Genomic DNA, 15,920 nt, shown 5'->3' on the forward strand with positions numbered 1-15,920 from the left:
CATCAATATTTATATCAAAAATCAAAATTTTACATTTTAAAAAATATAATATGAATTTAAATATTTTATATTTTATATTGTAAATATTATATAGAATTTACTTTTAATTTTTCTATTCATGATAAAAAGACTTAACATATCTACAGCATAAAATTGTATATATGTTTTTCAATATATATCTAATCACCATTTATTGTAGAATCATTTATTTTATATATAGTAATGTATATGTTTTATATATACAATTTTTTTGTTCAAACTTCTTCGTTTAATGTTGTAAAAAGGGGAGAAAAAAAAGTAATGGGATGGTATTTGGTAAATTAAAAATGCCATCTCGCCTAATCATTATTACATATGGAGATTTATAAAAAAAGATGGTTTATACTTTACAAAAAGGTGACGGGATGGCATCCCACCTCACTTCACTGTGTGTGTGTGTGTATATATATATATATATATATATATATATATATATATATATATATATATATATATATATATATATATATATATATATATATGTATATGTGTATGTGTATGTGTATGTATATATATATATATATATATATATATATATATATATGTATATATATAAATGTGTGTGTATATATAAATGTATGTATATATATATATATATATATATATATATATATATATATATATATATATATATATATATATATACACATATATCAGGCCTTTTTAAGAAGCGTTACGCAGCTCGCATTTTGCTTGCGAAAAGGCGATTTGCTTTCGCGTTCAGCAGTTTTGCGTTACGCAAAAACTTATATCTTTTAGAATATTTTTAATTATCTTTTGATATCATTTATGTGACGTTTATTCTGAAGAAATAAAGTCGTAAGTAAAAGCATTTAACCGCAATTGTAAACTAATAGATTTTTTGTTAAAGAAACAGTTTGTTTAATAATTCTTTTTATTGTTGATAAAAATTAGTTAAAAAAATAAAGTGTTTTATGTTTTATCTTGAGGAATTAAATATATAAATTCCTTTTAAATGTAAAAATTATTTTTTGTCATAATAGTTTAAAAAATGCACAATTTATTTTAATGTAGATATTTTATTAATAAGTTATTTGGTTTGTTGTTAATTCAATAACGTAAAGTTTTAATGACATTCGTTTAATTTATGAAAATAAATTATCACGAATATTTTATCGGTAACTGATAAGTTAAAAAAAAACTCTTTATTGTTAAAAAACATTATTAAAAAGAGTTCACAAAATAAATAAGAAAAAGTTTATTAACAGTTAATAAAATAATCAAAAACCAACTGTAAAATAATAAGAAAATAAACAAACATTATTTTACGTTTCATGAAAAGAATATTTTTTTCAAAATAAAATTGAGTTCATATTTGAAAAAAATAATAAAAATGATTTATTATATAAGAACTTAGATTTTATTTGTAACTTTTGTTCTAGTGAGAAAAAAACTAACTGTTTGTATGATTTTTAACGCGTTAATAAAATAACTTTAATAACAATGCAATACTTGAAAAGACGCTAGTGACGCAATATAACTTCTAACGATGCAAAATATATTTGCTGAGTTGAGTTACTTAGAAATGCGTTAAGCATTTTCGCTACGCTGCGAAATCTCGTAACAAGGCCTGATATATATATATATATATATATATATATATATATATATATATATATATATATATATATATATATATATATATATATATATATATATATACAGTATTGGACAAAACATTTGCAACCAACACCGAACAATGCTAAAAAGTGTTCCTAATTTTACATGTCTTAAAAACAAAACGGGCTATACTACCACAGCAAACAGTTCAGGAGTCTGGAGTCATATCATGCCATGACATGAGCAATCAGCTGACAGGTGACAGCACACAGGCAAAATTTCGTTGACAAGTGCCATTTTGCAGCGGACGAAACAAGTGCAACTTTTTTGGTTTGTTTCATTTTCTGAAGTCTGGTCCGTGTCAATGTCACGGAAGTTTTTTAATAATTAAAGGAAGTATCCAGAAGCATGCAGAAGCTTCCAGAAGTTTCCAGAAGAAGCATCTGGAAGCATCCAGTAGCATCCAGAAGTATCCAGAAACATTCAGAAGCATCGAAAAGAAGCATCTAGAATCTTCCAGAACAGGTTCACACAGGTTCATTTTACTATATAAGAGACATGTAAATCGACATGTAATTCAGTCAGTATATGGAAGTCAATCAGTCAGTATTATCAAGACAGTTTATCGAAGTGAGTTTTATCAAAGTGTTTTATCAAAGAACATCAATACAAGAAGTGAAATACAACAAGTGTTTCATTACATCAATACAGTCCACATCCAACCAAGACGTTGTGTTCCACAGAGCATTATTGTATCATCACAAGGTAAATGTAACACGGTAAGCCTTGAGAAGCGTGATTATTTATTTTTATTATTTTTATGACTTCAAGTGCAAAAATGGCTCCCGACAGTCTTGGATTGGAACTAAGAAAGAAAATTATTGGCAAATACGTAAGTGGAATGTCACAAAAAAGTATTTGTGATAGATATCGCGTGAAAAAATGGACTGTATCAAGACTATGTTCCAAATATCTAAATAGGAAGTTGGCAGCAGATAACAAAGGTGGAAGACCGCGTTCCACCACTTCTAGAGAGAATTCTATGATTGTCAGATCCGTCAAGAAGGATCCCTGGATATTATCAGTCGAGATATTACAAAAGCAATTAAAGCTGCCTGTATCGGACCGAACAATCAGACGGATTGTTTTCTCGACGCCCTGCAAAGAAACCGCTGATTTCACTAAAAAACCAGAAGAAAAGACTCCTGTTTGCTACATCTCATATTGATTGGAAATAACCAACTGTCCTATTCAGTGATGAATCCAAGTTCAACATCATTGGGAGCGATGGCATTAGCCGTGTACATCAACCGGCCAGAAAACCCCTCGATTTATGTTACTGCCATAAGACCGTGAAGCATGGTGGAAGCAATGTAATGGTCTGGGGGTATTTTTCTGCTAACGGTCTAGGTCCAATACATCGAAACAATGGAATAATGGACCGTTTCATGTATAAAAATATCCTGAAAGATGTTATGTTACCTCATGCTGAATGGAATATGCCAATAAAATGGCTTTTTCAGCAAGACAACGATCCGAAACACACTGCAAAAGTAGTCAAACAGTGGTTTCAAGACAACCATCTATCGGTGATGGATTGGCGGCCTCAATCTCCAGATCTCAACCCTATCGAGAACCTGTGGGAGATCGTCAACCGCAGAATTAATCATGAAGGTGTTCGTAATAAGGATCAACTGTTTGAACAAATCCAAAAGGCCTGGGCAGCGATTCCACAAAGTTTTATTGATCACCTGATCAAATCTATGCCTCGAAGATGCAAGGCTGTGATCGACAACAAAGGATTCGCCACAAAATATTGATAGCGAAATACAGTTTGGTCAACATTTTGTCGGGTTGCACTTGTTTTGTCCAGAAGAAAATCAACTTTTTTTTAATACTTTTGATTAATTTATTAATTTTTGTGTACAATTAATGAACTTTGTGATGAATAAAACTTGAAGAACTTTGTCTCTAAACAGTTACATAGTTATTTCTCTAAATTGAAAAAATGCAGCACGTTTATATAAAGAATCTAAATTAGCATTATTTGGTTGCACTCGTTTTGTCCGATACTGTATATATATATATATATATATATATATATATATATATATATATATATATATATATATATATATATATATATATGTATATATATATATATGTATATATATACAACCCGTAGATGTTGTCTGAAAGTTTTTTCCATATTATGTTGACAAAAAGTAAAAATTAAAATGCAAGACCGGAATTATTTTTTTTTATTAATTGAGAGACTGCCTGCCCCAACCAAACCCTCAGTCGATGTAGCAACACTCCCTTGTGGGTCAGGCTAAAAAATAGTAGATGTAGCAGCACTCCCTTGCGAGTCAGGCTATAAGATAGTCGATGTAGCAACACTCCGTGCATGATTTACAGTAAAAAAAATAAAAACAAAAACGTTTTATTAAAAAAATTAAAAATAAAAACATTTTATTAAAAAAAATAAAAATAAAAACATTGTTTATATTGTTAAAAACATTCAGGTCAATTAAATTTGCGTTTTTGTGGTTTTTTTAAAAAACGATTAATTTGTAATTAAATTAATGGTTTTTACTTTCGTCCAACACGCAAATGTTGGACGAAAGTCAAAAGTAATTAAAAGTGACGTATATGTTGGCGTAAGAATCACTTTTTTCCTTCCGCTCTTCCCAAAGATAACAAACTATAGATCTATATATATATATATATATATATATATATATATATATATATATATATATATATATATATATATATATATATATATATATATACAAATATATATATATATATTTATATATATATTTATATATATATATACATATATATATATGTATATTATAATGTATAGGGGTTGTCCATAAATTACATTACACAGTTTTTGACATTTTTTGACACTCTCCCTTCCAACCCCCAACCTCACCCCCTCCTCTTGTAATGCATCACAACATTTTTGACCCTCCTCCCACCCCTTCATCACCCCCTAATATTATGCAGCAATTTTGTATATCGCAATTTTAAATAGCTATTTTTCATATATAAACATCCAAAATTATTATCTTATAAATATAATTTTCTCACTACTAGTCATGTTAGCGTGGCCGAGTGGATTCCGCTTCTGGCTAGTGAACCAAGGGTTCCAGGTTTGTCTCTCAGTGATGAAATTTTTTTTTTTAGTTAGCGCACAAAGGTTGTTTTTTTTTGTTGCTGCACACTTTTGTGCACCAACTAAATAAAGTTCTATGCCGCAGTTGTTTCAAAGTGAGCTTTACGGCTTTTTGTTTGCTTTTTTAAATAATCACCTAATAGGTGTTACTAAAACTTTTTAAACTTTTAAAATATTAAAGATAATTTTGTTCTGTAAAAAGAATATAAACACCAATAAAATGTTTTACCATATGACATTAAATGAATGATTAAAAATTTTCTTCAATTTTAGATAAACTCGCCAAATGATGAACTTGGCTAAATTTTAGTAATTTGTAATCACTTTTTATCAAAAAAAAATTGAAAAAGTATGTTTTAGATATTTATTATTAAATATACTTTTATAAATTTATATAAACCTGATTTTTTACTGAAACAGGCAATATTTAAGTCAGTAAAGCAAATCGCTATTTTTTTATTCATAAAATATTAAAGGTCATGTGATTGTTTTAAAATGTAAACAAAAATTTACGCTTAAAACTCAAAAAATTGTTGTAAACTAGCTTAATTTAAAGTTAGTGAATTTATATACTTTTTATGTGGAAATGTTTTTTTTTTTTTTTTTTGATAAACTTGTGACATCAAGCTCTCTTTTTATATTGAGTGAAACAGTTGTGGTGCTTGGACCATATAAAGTCAAAGCACAGAACTTGCACTGCACATAGACTGTTACAGCTGTAAAAGTCTGTTAACAGGCTGTAACTACTCCATTAACAGAGTGTACCCATCGACTAAGTAAGGTTTAGACACAGTTGAGTTTATAATCAACATGTAGATACATCAACTGAGGTTGTGGAGACCCTCTCCCTCCCCCTCGTAATAAATTGTCACAAAGTCGCCTACCCTTCCATTACCCTATAATGTTAATGACAACATTTTATGCTTAAATTCTTGTCAGAGTTTACAAAATAAGAAGAATTAATCGCAGTTATAAATATTTTATATTAGCAATTGGATCTACTAAACTTGTTGTCAGTTGATAGTGGTCTTGAATCCTGAAATTATAGTTATATATTTGCTTAGAAATAATATAAGTTTTAAAAAACATTGAAGGCTTTTTACCAAAAGGCTATGTATATCATAATTCAAAAAATGAAAATTAAAGAAATTTGAAAATACAAAATAGTTTTTTTATAATTTTTTTTCCTAATTTGTTTGAGAGCCAGAGTGATCAACTTTCTATAGCTCTGGCTCTATCATAAACTAGCAGTTCTGACTTGCAATTGGCAACAGAGCAAGTAAGTTATTATGTAATAGTGAAGTCAAATTTATATTCTTACATATTTTAATTATTTGATAAACTTTTTAGATATTCGAAATGGTGATTGTCTTATGAATTGGCATGCACATTTTACAGATATTATTGATGTAATATTTAATCCTTCTGAGACTTGTGTATACAGTTTAGGGATTGATGGAAAGGTATTTTCCAGTTATTATCTTCTATTATTTTGTTACTTTTTCAGTATTATAATAATTTGAAATTTAATTAAATGCAATAAAGTCATGTACCCTGTATATAGGTTTTGTATAGAAATTACAAACTAATGGAATAACAACATTCCATTAGTTTGTAATTTCTATACAAAGCTGTTTACAATCTTTTTTAAATATGTTTCACATATAATGATATTCATAATGAAAAATAAATAAATTTTTAAAATTATATTAGTTTTAATTAAGCTGCAGATTTTTTTAAATATTTTCTTAGTTCATACCTATTTGCTAACATAAACTAAATCTTAACTTTTTATGTTCTAAACAAATTATTTCTCTGCACAGCGGCTTCTTTTTGTTAAGTTTTGCCCAGCTAAAAAAATATGGATTGTACTTTCCATGCTTATAAATTCTCTGGCTATATTTTATTTTTATAATGATTTTTGTTTCAATTATTTGGAACTAGATGTTTTTTTTTTATTTAAAAAGTTAAACATTACAATATCAATAACACTTACAATATCACTTACAGTATCAGAGGCTAGGAAAAAAATCGGCTTCTAGAAAAAAAAATTTGGGCAGCAGTACCCCTAGTCCCGGAGAAATTTTGCAGAAATATTGCCAAATATAGGCGTTTTTTCACAAAAAAAACAATGTTTGCTGTAAAAAATGTAACAAAAAAAAAAAAAAAGGTCCTCAAATTTTAATCTGGGCGGCACCCAAATATAGTCAACACTTTCGAAAATGGTCTAAAATAGCCCCTGATTATTGGTTTATTATTTTGCAATTAGGAACATACAGCAACTATAACTATTCTGTAATTTGGAAACTTTCTTACAAATTAAAAATGGTAAAAACTTTACTTAAAAATTACTTAATGCTTTTGTCAAAGTCTTATATTTTTTAATACAACAAGTATAACATTAGATATAATTAGTTGCTCCATACATTAGGATGATGGAGCAACTATTAATCTATTATTATCAATAAAACACGGTACCACAGAAATCTGGAACTTTGAAAATTAAAAATTAGATTTTTAATTGAATGTAATTGATTTAATTAAATTTTATTTAAATGTAAAAAATCTTTGAATACTAATTTTTTTTGTGTGTTAATTTTCCAAACTTATTGTTGTGTCTCTTTACCCCCTCCCCCTCCCCATCCCCCAGTATTGTCTTTATGGTATTATTGACATGAGTGTAATTTAATTCTAAACATTTGTTATTTAGTTATGTATTTGGGATGTTAATAAAGTAAGTACAAAAATAAGTGAGTATCCTCTTCCAGCAGGAAGTACAGGCCTTCACTACTATAGTGAAATAAATGAGCATGATCAATTAGGACAAGATGAATATTTTTGTGGTCGACTAATGTGTTGTCATTCTGAAGGCCATTATATAATGATATGTGGGCCAAGTGGACTTATGATATATGAGGTAATTGAAATTTTTAAAAAGGTAGCATTGTTATTGTTGAACAATTTTAAAGCTTTGAAATTATCTTTTAGACAAATAATGATTTTTTTAATGAATCAATGCACATTGTGTGTCCAAATTCTGAAGTGACAACCCTTGATTGGTCATCTTTGCCGAATCGTTCCATAGCCATTTGTGGCACAAAGAAAGGAGTTGTACAGATATCAACACTTTCAAAAAAATAGGATTGTGAAATTTTGAAAATATTTTTTCAGTTACTTTCATAAATCACTAATTGTTCACTTACTGCATAGTAAGCAATCAAAAAATATTTGTATAATGCTTTATATACTGCTAAATTTTTGTCTTCTTTTCTTTTTTACTGGTTAAAAGTTATTTATCAAAATTTTAAAATTTTTTTTTTTTTTTATAGAAAGAGAGATAATGTTATGAATTAATGTGTCTATTATTATAGCCTTTTGTTGTTCTATGAGACTGGTAACAAAGTTGTAAATTATTCTTTTTTAAATTGCCATTATATGTCACATTATGCTACTTTTAATAAATGGAAATATGTTGGTATTTTTTATACTTTTATGATAAAAATGTCTAATATACTTATTTTGATAATTTTATAGCAAATATAAATTTATTTATAATTTAAATGTTTTTTTTTGTGGTTTTTTTTGATTTATTGAATGTTTAAACAATTATTATTTTTCCACCATTTAATGTTAAATTAAATGGTGGAAAAACAATAATAATAAATTAAATTAGAGCTTATGTTGTGCTCAGTCTTATTATCCTATAAATGTATTGATAAAGCACACATTAAATGCATGATTATATTGATACTTGACCAATAGTTCAATGGAAAATTTAAAAGAATCCACCAAGACAAACAATAACAGTGGAGAGACTCTTAATAACCTAATAACCGATTTTATGGTCCAAGTCCGAGAAAGTAATTGGTTAAAAGAAAACACTGCTGAAAAATGGGAAAGTGAAAACCCTGAAGCTGCAATGCAGTATAAAGAAGTCATTAAGAAAATCAAAAACTCTGGTTGTGGTGAAAGTTCTTCTTAATTTGTACTTTTTTGTTACCCTAATCCTTCCATCTATAATTTTTTTTTTTTTTTTTCATTTACGCTTATGTTAAAACAAAATATCGTATCTTGAATTTATTTTTTAGTTGTTTTTATTGCAACCAAAACCTGGAATACAGTTTGGGATAACATATTAATTATTCTCTTAAGATCATCTCACCTGTTGCACATTAGTTTATTCACCTGTTGCAGTTGTTTTCACTTTTTGTAATAATACAAAAGTATTATTTACTTAACAAAATAGCTTTAAAAATAAAATATATAAAATACAGCTATAATGTAATTTAAAAATAAGCATATAAAGTACAGCTATATTGTTTTGTATATAAAGTACAGCTTATTTTGTTTTGTTGTTTGTTTGGTGAGTTATTTGTTTGTGTATGTTTTTGTTTTTTTTTTGTGTTTTTTTGCTGTGTGTGTTGTTTGTGTATGTATTATTTTCTGATGTGTGTTCTTCCATTTGTGTATATTAGGGTAATTCAAAAAAGCAAAAATACCTAAAGATGTTCCACATAATAAAATCACTGTAGGTTTAAAAGTTTTTGAACAAAAAATATTTGTTCAAAAACTGAAATATTAACACCTTTGAACATTTTAACAGCTCCCTATTATTATTTAAAAAAAAAATTTTTCAAAAATTGTTCAACCTAGCTCTCAACTTAAGTGAAATTATTTACAAGTTTCAAAAATAAAATATGTTTATTTTAAAACATATTTTTAAAAATTATTATCAAAATGACTTGTGAAAATAATTTTTTGTTTATTTTTAAGTGCTTTTTTTATATAATATTAGAGACCTGTTTAATGTCTAAGGGCATTGAAATACCCATGAATTTTTAGTGGATGTTATTTATTTGTATGAATGTTGTTCATTTGTATGAATGTTGTTCATTTGTATGAATGTTATTTATTTGTATGAATTCATTTGCTTTCAATTGTTTTACATCTTATTTTTATTTAAAAGAATATTTTACTTTTTTTTTAAATATTTTTGGATAATAAAAATATTAATAGAAAAAGTTATGGCACAGGGGTCTTGCACAGCAATGTGTCCTCATCAAGAGATCAAAGAAAGGGAAAAAAAAGGAAGAATACATTTTCTTGAAACAGTGCAAGGATCTAACTTGAAATCACCAGTAGCTGATTATGCTAAATGTGTCAAAGAGTATGTCCGATCAGCAGCTGGAAGCAAGAAAACTGATCCTAAATTACTTCGAACTCCAGAAGCACTTTATAAAACTACAACATATTTGTTAGGTATATAGTTGTTTTGTTTTTTTTTATTCTTTTTGAAAATTATTTATCAGCGTATTTATATCAGCGATATATTCTGTTCATCTAGAATATGTATAAAGGCAGTTGTCATAATGTAGGAAAACATTTATATCATGTAGGAAAACATTTAATTTATTTAAACATTTAATATATTTAAACTTATAACAGTTTCACATCATCTTGTGATAATATGCAGAAAACAAATAATTTTGACTGGAGATATGTCTTTGCACTTGTAGTTTTATCTATTTTAACTGATTTTTTTGTTATTAACTAATCAACAATTTTAAAATTTGCCTACCTGTTGATAAGCTTTAACCACTTGATGTTGATAAGCTTTAACCACTTGACATTGATAAGCTTTACCAGCTTGACGCTGAAAAGCATTAACCACTTGACTTTAATAAGCTATAACCACTTGATGTTGATAAGCTATGACCACTTGACATTGATAAGCTATAACTACGTGACGTTGATAAGCTTTAATGTTCTAATGATAAACATTAGGAAGTTTATTCTGGATATTAAGAGATAAATAAATTATAAAAAAGCAATTTTTTTTAATTTCAAATTGTAGTAGCGCAAAAAAGTTGTTAAAGTAATAATTGTATTAGGAATTATTTTTATGTCTTCAGTTGTTGCCAGGTTGTTTTTTTGTATACATATCAGAGTTCAAATATTACATAAGCTTCCAATACACCTATCCGACTTGAAGTTCTACCATTTTGTGTTGGCAAAAGTCTGAATATTTGACAAAGACCTTTTTAAATATTTAATATATAGACTTGTTATTTATCTCTGTTTTTTAATTCAAAACAATGGAAAGAGGTAACTGTGCTGTCATAGGTTGTTTAAATTGTTTAAATAAACTTTTCAAGTGTAAAGAATAAGAATGTAATGCTCATGAAGGTTTGAAAAAAGAACAATATGGTTGTAATTGTCCTTTCAACCTTTACTGTTTTCCAAGTTCTTTAATAAGTTCTAGATAAAATAAAATAGTTGATGGTTTATTAAAAAGAGAACAGAAAAATAAGAAAAAATGGAATCCGTGTGACAGTGATTGTGCATGTTTGATAGATTTTTTAGGTGGAACATCTACTGATGCCAATCCAGATCCTACTTTACATATTGGATATAATTGTACTAAGCCATAAAGGAGTTTATGTAAACCTTTTTCAAAATTTGATTTTTCAGTTTTGAATTATATTAGCATTTGATTACTATTTTTGAAATTTTATAAAAATTTCAAAAACTATTTTGAATAAATATTATTTTCAATTTTATTGCATAAAAACTATTGACTCTTTAACGATTTCAAAAAAAGGTTTTATATAATTTTTCTTAATAATTTTTTTAGACAAGTTTTTTTATAAAATATTTTTTATAAACTATTTTTAAATCTTTTATGAAGTTTCACTTCTTTTGAGTACCAAGTTGATTTTTTAAAAAATATTTTTTGGGTAATATTAGGGGCCTGTTAAAAATCCCTTATATATTTTTATGCAAAAAAATTTTAAATCCAGTGTTATTTTATTATATAGAACAAACCCAGGGGTGTAACAGGAAAAAAAATTTTAAAGTATAATTTTTCCCCCAAATTTTTGTAATCAAGTTAATTCAATTTAAGAATCACGGATTTTTAAAAAAAAATTCAATAAAACGCTCAATTTGTTATATGTTACTTTTACTTACATTACTTCTGTGAAACAACAAAAAGTAGATATTTTTTGAGTTAGCTTGTCTTTTGAGCTTGTTTATAACATATTTCTAGCTTTTAATTCTCTCAACCACGATGTAAAATGTTCACAAAATACAAAGAATAAAATATTTTTTAGATTAACAAGTGCTATTGTGTACTATTTTTGTAGAGTGTTTTAAAGAAACAAAGATTTTTTATGTGTAAAGATTGTATGCAAATACAATTTTAGGTGGAGGGTGTGTGAGGGAAAGGGTTGTTTCACCCCCACAAAGAAGGTGATTTTCAAGTTATAGTTGGTTTTTTGATGAATTTAGTCGGCTAGTCTGGTATTTGACATAATTCATTTGGGTGAATTTTAGTTTTAAAGGAGCTTTTATTTTACTTTTAAGAACCAGTTTTAAGGATTCAACCCCCCCTCCCCTCATTCCTTCTCATTTTGTTTGTAGAATCGTCTCTTATTGCATATAAAATTTTTAAAAATATAGGAAGATTTTTATGTATAAAAATTGCATTTTAAATCATCTTTATAAAATGTTTCAAATGCACTAGCTGTGTTAGATAATAATAATTTATCTAAAAATAGTAAACACATTTGATTTGAATGTTCAGTTAAGTAATTATAAATTAATTTGCTTGGTATGATACTTATAAAACACACACACAAATAGCCCACTTGGCAGTTGTACATTTAAACCATTTTCAAGTATAGCATAATTTTTTAATTTTATGATTTATAAAGTCAAAAGTGCTCTAGCAAGGTTGTGGAGAGTAAGACTCAATCCTTAAAAGCACTTATTTAAACATTTAAACATACTGGTGAAATTTATGACCTCGAAATCATTTCCATTTTTTTCCTATTTCAGAAAAGGCTTAACACTTGCAGTAATGCATTTTGCTTGTTTGCTGAAATTTTTAAATTTTTTTTTCAAGTTTTATATCTATGATTCTACACTTGTATGGTTTGGATTTAAATGCTGTTATGCCGTTTATTGGTTTCACAATGCCACTTAAATGCCATTATGGAAAGGTTAAAGCTGTTTTTTACAACTAGATACCTATCATTAAGCACATAAAAGTTCTGCTGACACCCTCTTAATGTGTTCTATGTAATAAAATAACTCTGTAGTTATTTTGATTACATAGAACACATTAAGAGGGTGTCAGCAGGTTTCATTTTATTACATAGAACACATTAGTTGAAGAATTTAAAGTTATTTTAATTCTTTAACACATTAGTTAAAGAATTAGAGTTAAAAAATATTTGAACAAAAGATATTTGGGGGGGGGGGGGAGTTGCTACAGACCCTTGAACATTAAACATTGAACAGAACATAAACCTTGAACATTAAACATTGAACAGGTCACTAATATTATTTAAAACAAAGTTTTCCAAAAGTCATGTTGAATTTTTGAACATGTTGAATTGATGTGAAATTGTATACAAAATATTAAAAATAGTAATTATTTTATTAAAAAATCTTGTGAAAATGCTCTTTTTTTTTTTTTAATTAAATGATGATTTAGAATTTTTATATAATTTAGCTTCATTTTGAGAACCAACATAACATATTTTTGAGAAAATTTTTTTTTTGTAATTTTAGGGACCCGTTTAAGGTAGAAACATCTAAAAATATTTTTATTCAAAAAAAATTTTAATATTGTTGTTATTATACTAAGGGGGTGCTAACAGATATATTTCAAAAATGTTGTTTTAGAAGTCACTGTATTACAAGATTTCTTGAAAATTTTTGAAATTTACCTATTTTAAACTTTAAAGGAAATTATTTTATTTTTGTTAAGTACCCTAAAATTGCGGTAATTTTTGAATCAAAATTATTACTGTCAAAATTAAAAAAGATGTTTCATAATTATTACACTAATTATGAAATATTTTTTTTAATTAGGTAAAGTTACGGTTGATTGATAGTAGTTTTTCAATGTATACAAACTTTATATATAATACCCTTCTCATTTCGTGAGACCGTTTAATGCGATAATTTGAAAAATTCCTTTTTCTTTGTTTACTAAAGTTCTGCACACGTAATTCCTTTGATTATTTTTTTTAGGTTCTGTTCTTGAAACACCTAACCATTCGAAATCATTGGTGTCGAAGACCAGTTTTATTTCTGATAGACTTCGCTGTGTTCGTCAAGATATCGTAATACAACAACTGTCATGGAGATATGCTGTTCCAATATTAGAGCGAATAATTCGGTATCATATTGCCGTTTTCAATTTGCTAATGTATGAAAGATTGAACGATTATGATCCAGTTCTTAACAATGTTCTACTAGATTCTTATATGGGGGATTGGTGCGAGTACTACGATGCTGCTCAACTTGAAAACAATCATTTGTATAATAGATATGAGTTTATTTCTTATTATATATTGCTAAATATACAAAATTCGGCCATTTACTATAAAGAATTTATTTTCAAAAATTATCACAGTCATTGCGACATCCGAGAAGAACTTGACATAATAAGAGCGTTGTTTGAATGTTACCATAAAAAAAATTACTATCGCTTTTTTAGATTGGTTAAAAAATTAACATTTCTTCAATCGTGTTGTTTGATCAAAATGTACAATATTATTAGAATAAATTTTCTTAAGCAACTTAATGTTGCTTATAGCAACAAATCGTTAAAATTTCCGCTAGATAAACTGAAAGAATGGATGCTTTTTAACTCAACTGACGATACAAGAATATTTTTAAACGCGTGTGGATTTTCTGTTCCTTCTACTGTTTTGTTTTTATACTTTGACAAAAATATAGTTGTAAAAGACTTAAGTGCAGTCGAGCTCATTGAATTAAATTCTACTCTTTCTTCAGAAATGCTTTTTCGAGAAAATCAATTAGAATCTAAATTCTTAGTAGACACAATTAATAAAAATGACGGTGACGTTTAGCAAAATTATTTTCCGTTTTTTTTGTTATTTTTGTTTTTGTTTTTGAATGGTCTGAACGAATATTAAATTTTTGTAAAAAAAATCAATAATATTTTAAAAAAAAAAAGTGGCTTTTAAAATATGCTAAAATCACATAAACATGTTTTTTGAAAGTTTTTTTTTTATTTGTTTTTGATTATATATCATATTTATACACTAATGTCTAAATTTTGAAAGCAAACTTTTATGTTTATTTTAAAATATAGTTAATTATCCTTAATACAAAATTTGTACTGATAATCCGAACAACATTTGTAATGAAGAACAAAAAAAAATCTTATCTCACAACTTATAATACCAAAAATTTATTTTTAATTCATTTAAAAAAAAACTAATCAAACAATTTTGAAACTGTCTAACATTAGAGCCGTCATTCCGACCACCTTTTAAAACTCAATGATTTGATATACTTCCCAGCGGGCATTGTCGGACGAAAGACGTTTTTTTTTTTGTCTTCTATAGACTTAATTCAAGCATTTTATTTTTTGTCCCGAGAAAACGTTCAAAAGACGTTTTTTTTAAGTCCCGTTTGAACTTTTTTAAAAATAAATTAGTACAATTCACTGAAAAATAAATTTCTACATACGGGACTCAAAAGAAGACGTTTTTTTTGAACGTCCCATAAAGACGTCTTTTTAGTCGTTCGGATTTTGTTTATCCGCCGTTTTAGACTAAAATAAAATTTAATAGTAAATCCCATATATTCATTTTTTTAGTATAATCGCTTTTATTTAAATTTAGTATAATTTTTTTTATTTCGTTTTATTTTCACTACATGTGCCACATGCAGTAAAAATAAAAAGAAATGAATCACGTGATGTCGTTCAGAATAAATACCGCAAAGAAGTAATTGTTTCCATATGGTTCTTTTATCTTTATAACACTAAAAATTATGCAATTCAATTATTCATTAATGATTACTTATTGATCATATGTAATTAATATTTTAATTATCGAGTACTTGTGGGTATTCGTGGGCCTAGAAGGAGAATCAGGAAGTCTATAAATAGTTGGTTTGAAAATTTATTGTTTAATAGTTTAGTAAGAACTGTTAACTTTTTGCAAAGATTATCACCAAGTTAAGGTAAGTTAAGTAATTTTAAAAAAAAAAATTTTTAAGGGGAAAATAGTTTCAATCACCATGACCTTTTTTACAAAATAAAAATAACTAATTCTATGCATATACT

At 26.8% G+C, this 15,920-nt stretch overlaps 2 protein-coding genes across 3 annotated transcripts in view; both read left to right on the forward strand.

Annotated features, from left to right (window-relative positions):
- LOC101237753 (WD repeat-containing protein 91) overlaps positions 1–8,362 on the forward strand; it is a 68,693-nt gene extending 60,331 nt beyond the window's left edge. For both annotated transcript variants that reach the window (XM_065792693.1, XM_065792694.1), the window contains exons 13-15: positions 6,158–6,270; positions 7,518–7,724; positions 7,796–8,362. In XM_065792693.1, the coding sequence (XP_065648765.1) occupies positions 6,158–6,270; positions 7,518–7,724; positions 7,796–7,948 (473 nt within the window). In that variant the 3' untranslated portion in view covers positions 7,949–8,362. The remainder of the gene's footprint in view (positions 1–6,157; positions 6,271–7,517; positions 7,725–7,795) is intronic.
- Positions 8,363–9,640: 1,278 nt separating this feature from the next.
- On the forward strand, positions 9,641–14,914 carry LOC101237473 (germinal-center associated nuclear protein). The gene is made up of 2 exons (XM_065792695.1): positions 9,641–10,066; positions 13,850–14,914. Exons 1-2 carry the CDS (start codon positions 9,691–9,693, stop codon positions 14,692–14,694), a joined length of 1,221 nt encoding a protein of 406 aa, XP_065648767.1. The 5' UTR covers positions 9,641–9,690; the 3' UTR covers positions 14,695–14,914.
- The last annotated feature ends 1,006 nt before the right edge of the window (positions 14,915–15,920 follow it).

This window comes from Hydra vulgaris, chromosome 03 (genome assembly GCF_038396675.1).
Source record: "Hydra vulgaris chromosome 03, alternate assembly HydraT2T_AEP".
Lineage (NCBI taxonomy): Eukaryota > Metazoa > Cnidaria > Hydrozoa > Anthoathecata > Hydridae > Hydra > Hydra vulgaris.

Excerpts from the sequence above, each read along its gene's own strand:
- LOC101237473 (XM_065792695.1), top strand. The coding sequence starts at position 9,691 with ATGTTGTTCATTTGTATGAATGTTATTTATTTGTATGAATTCATTTGC. Across the intron at positions 10,067-13,849 it reads AACTACAACATATTTGTTAG|GTTCTGTTCTTGAAACACCT; the intron begins GTATATAGTTGT and ends TATTTTTTTTAG.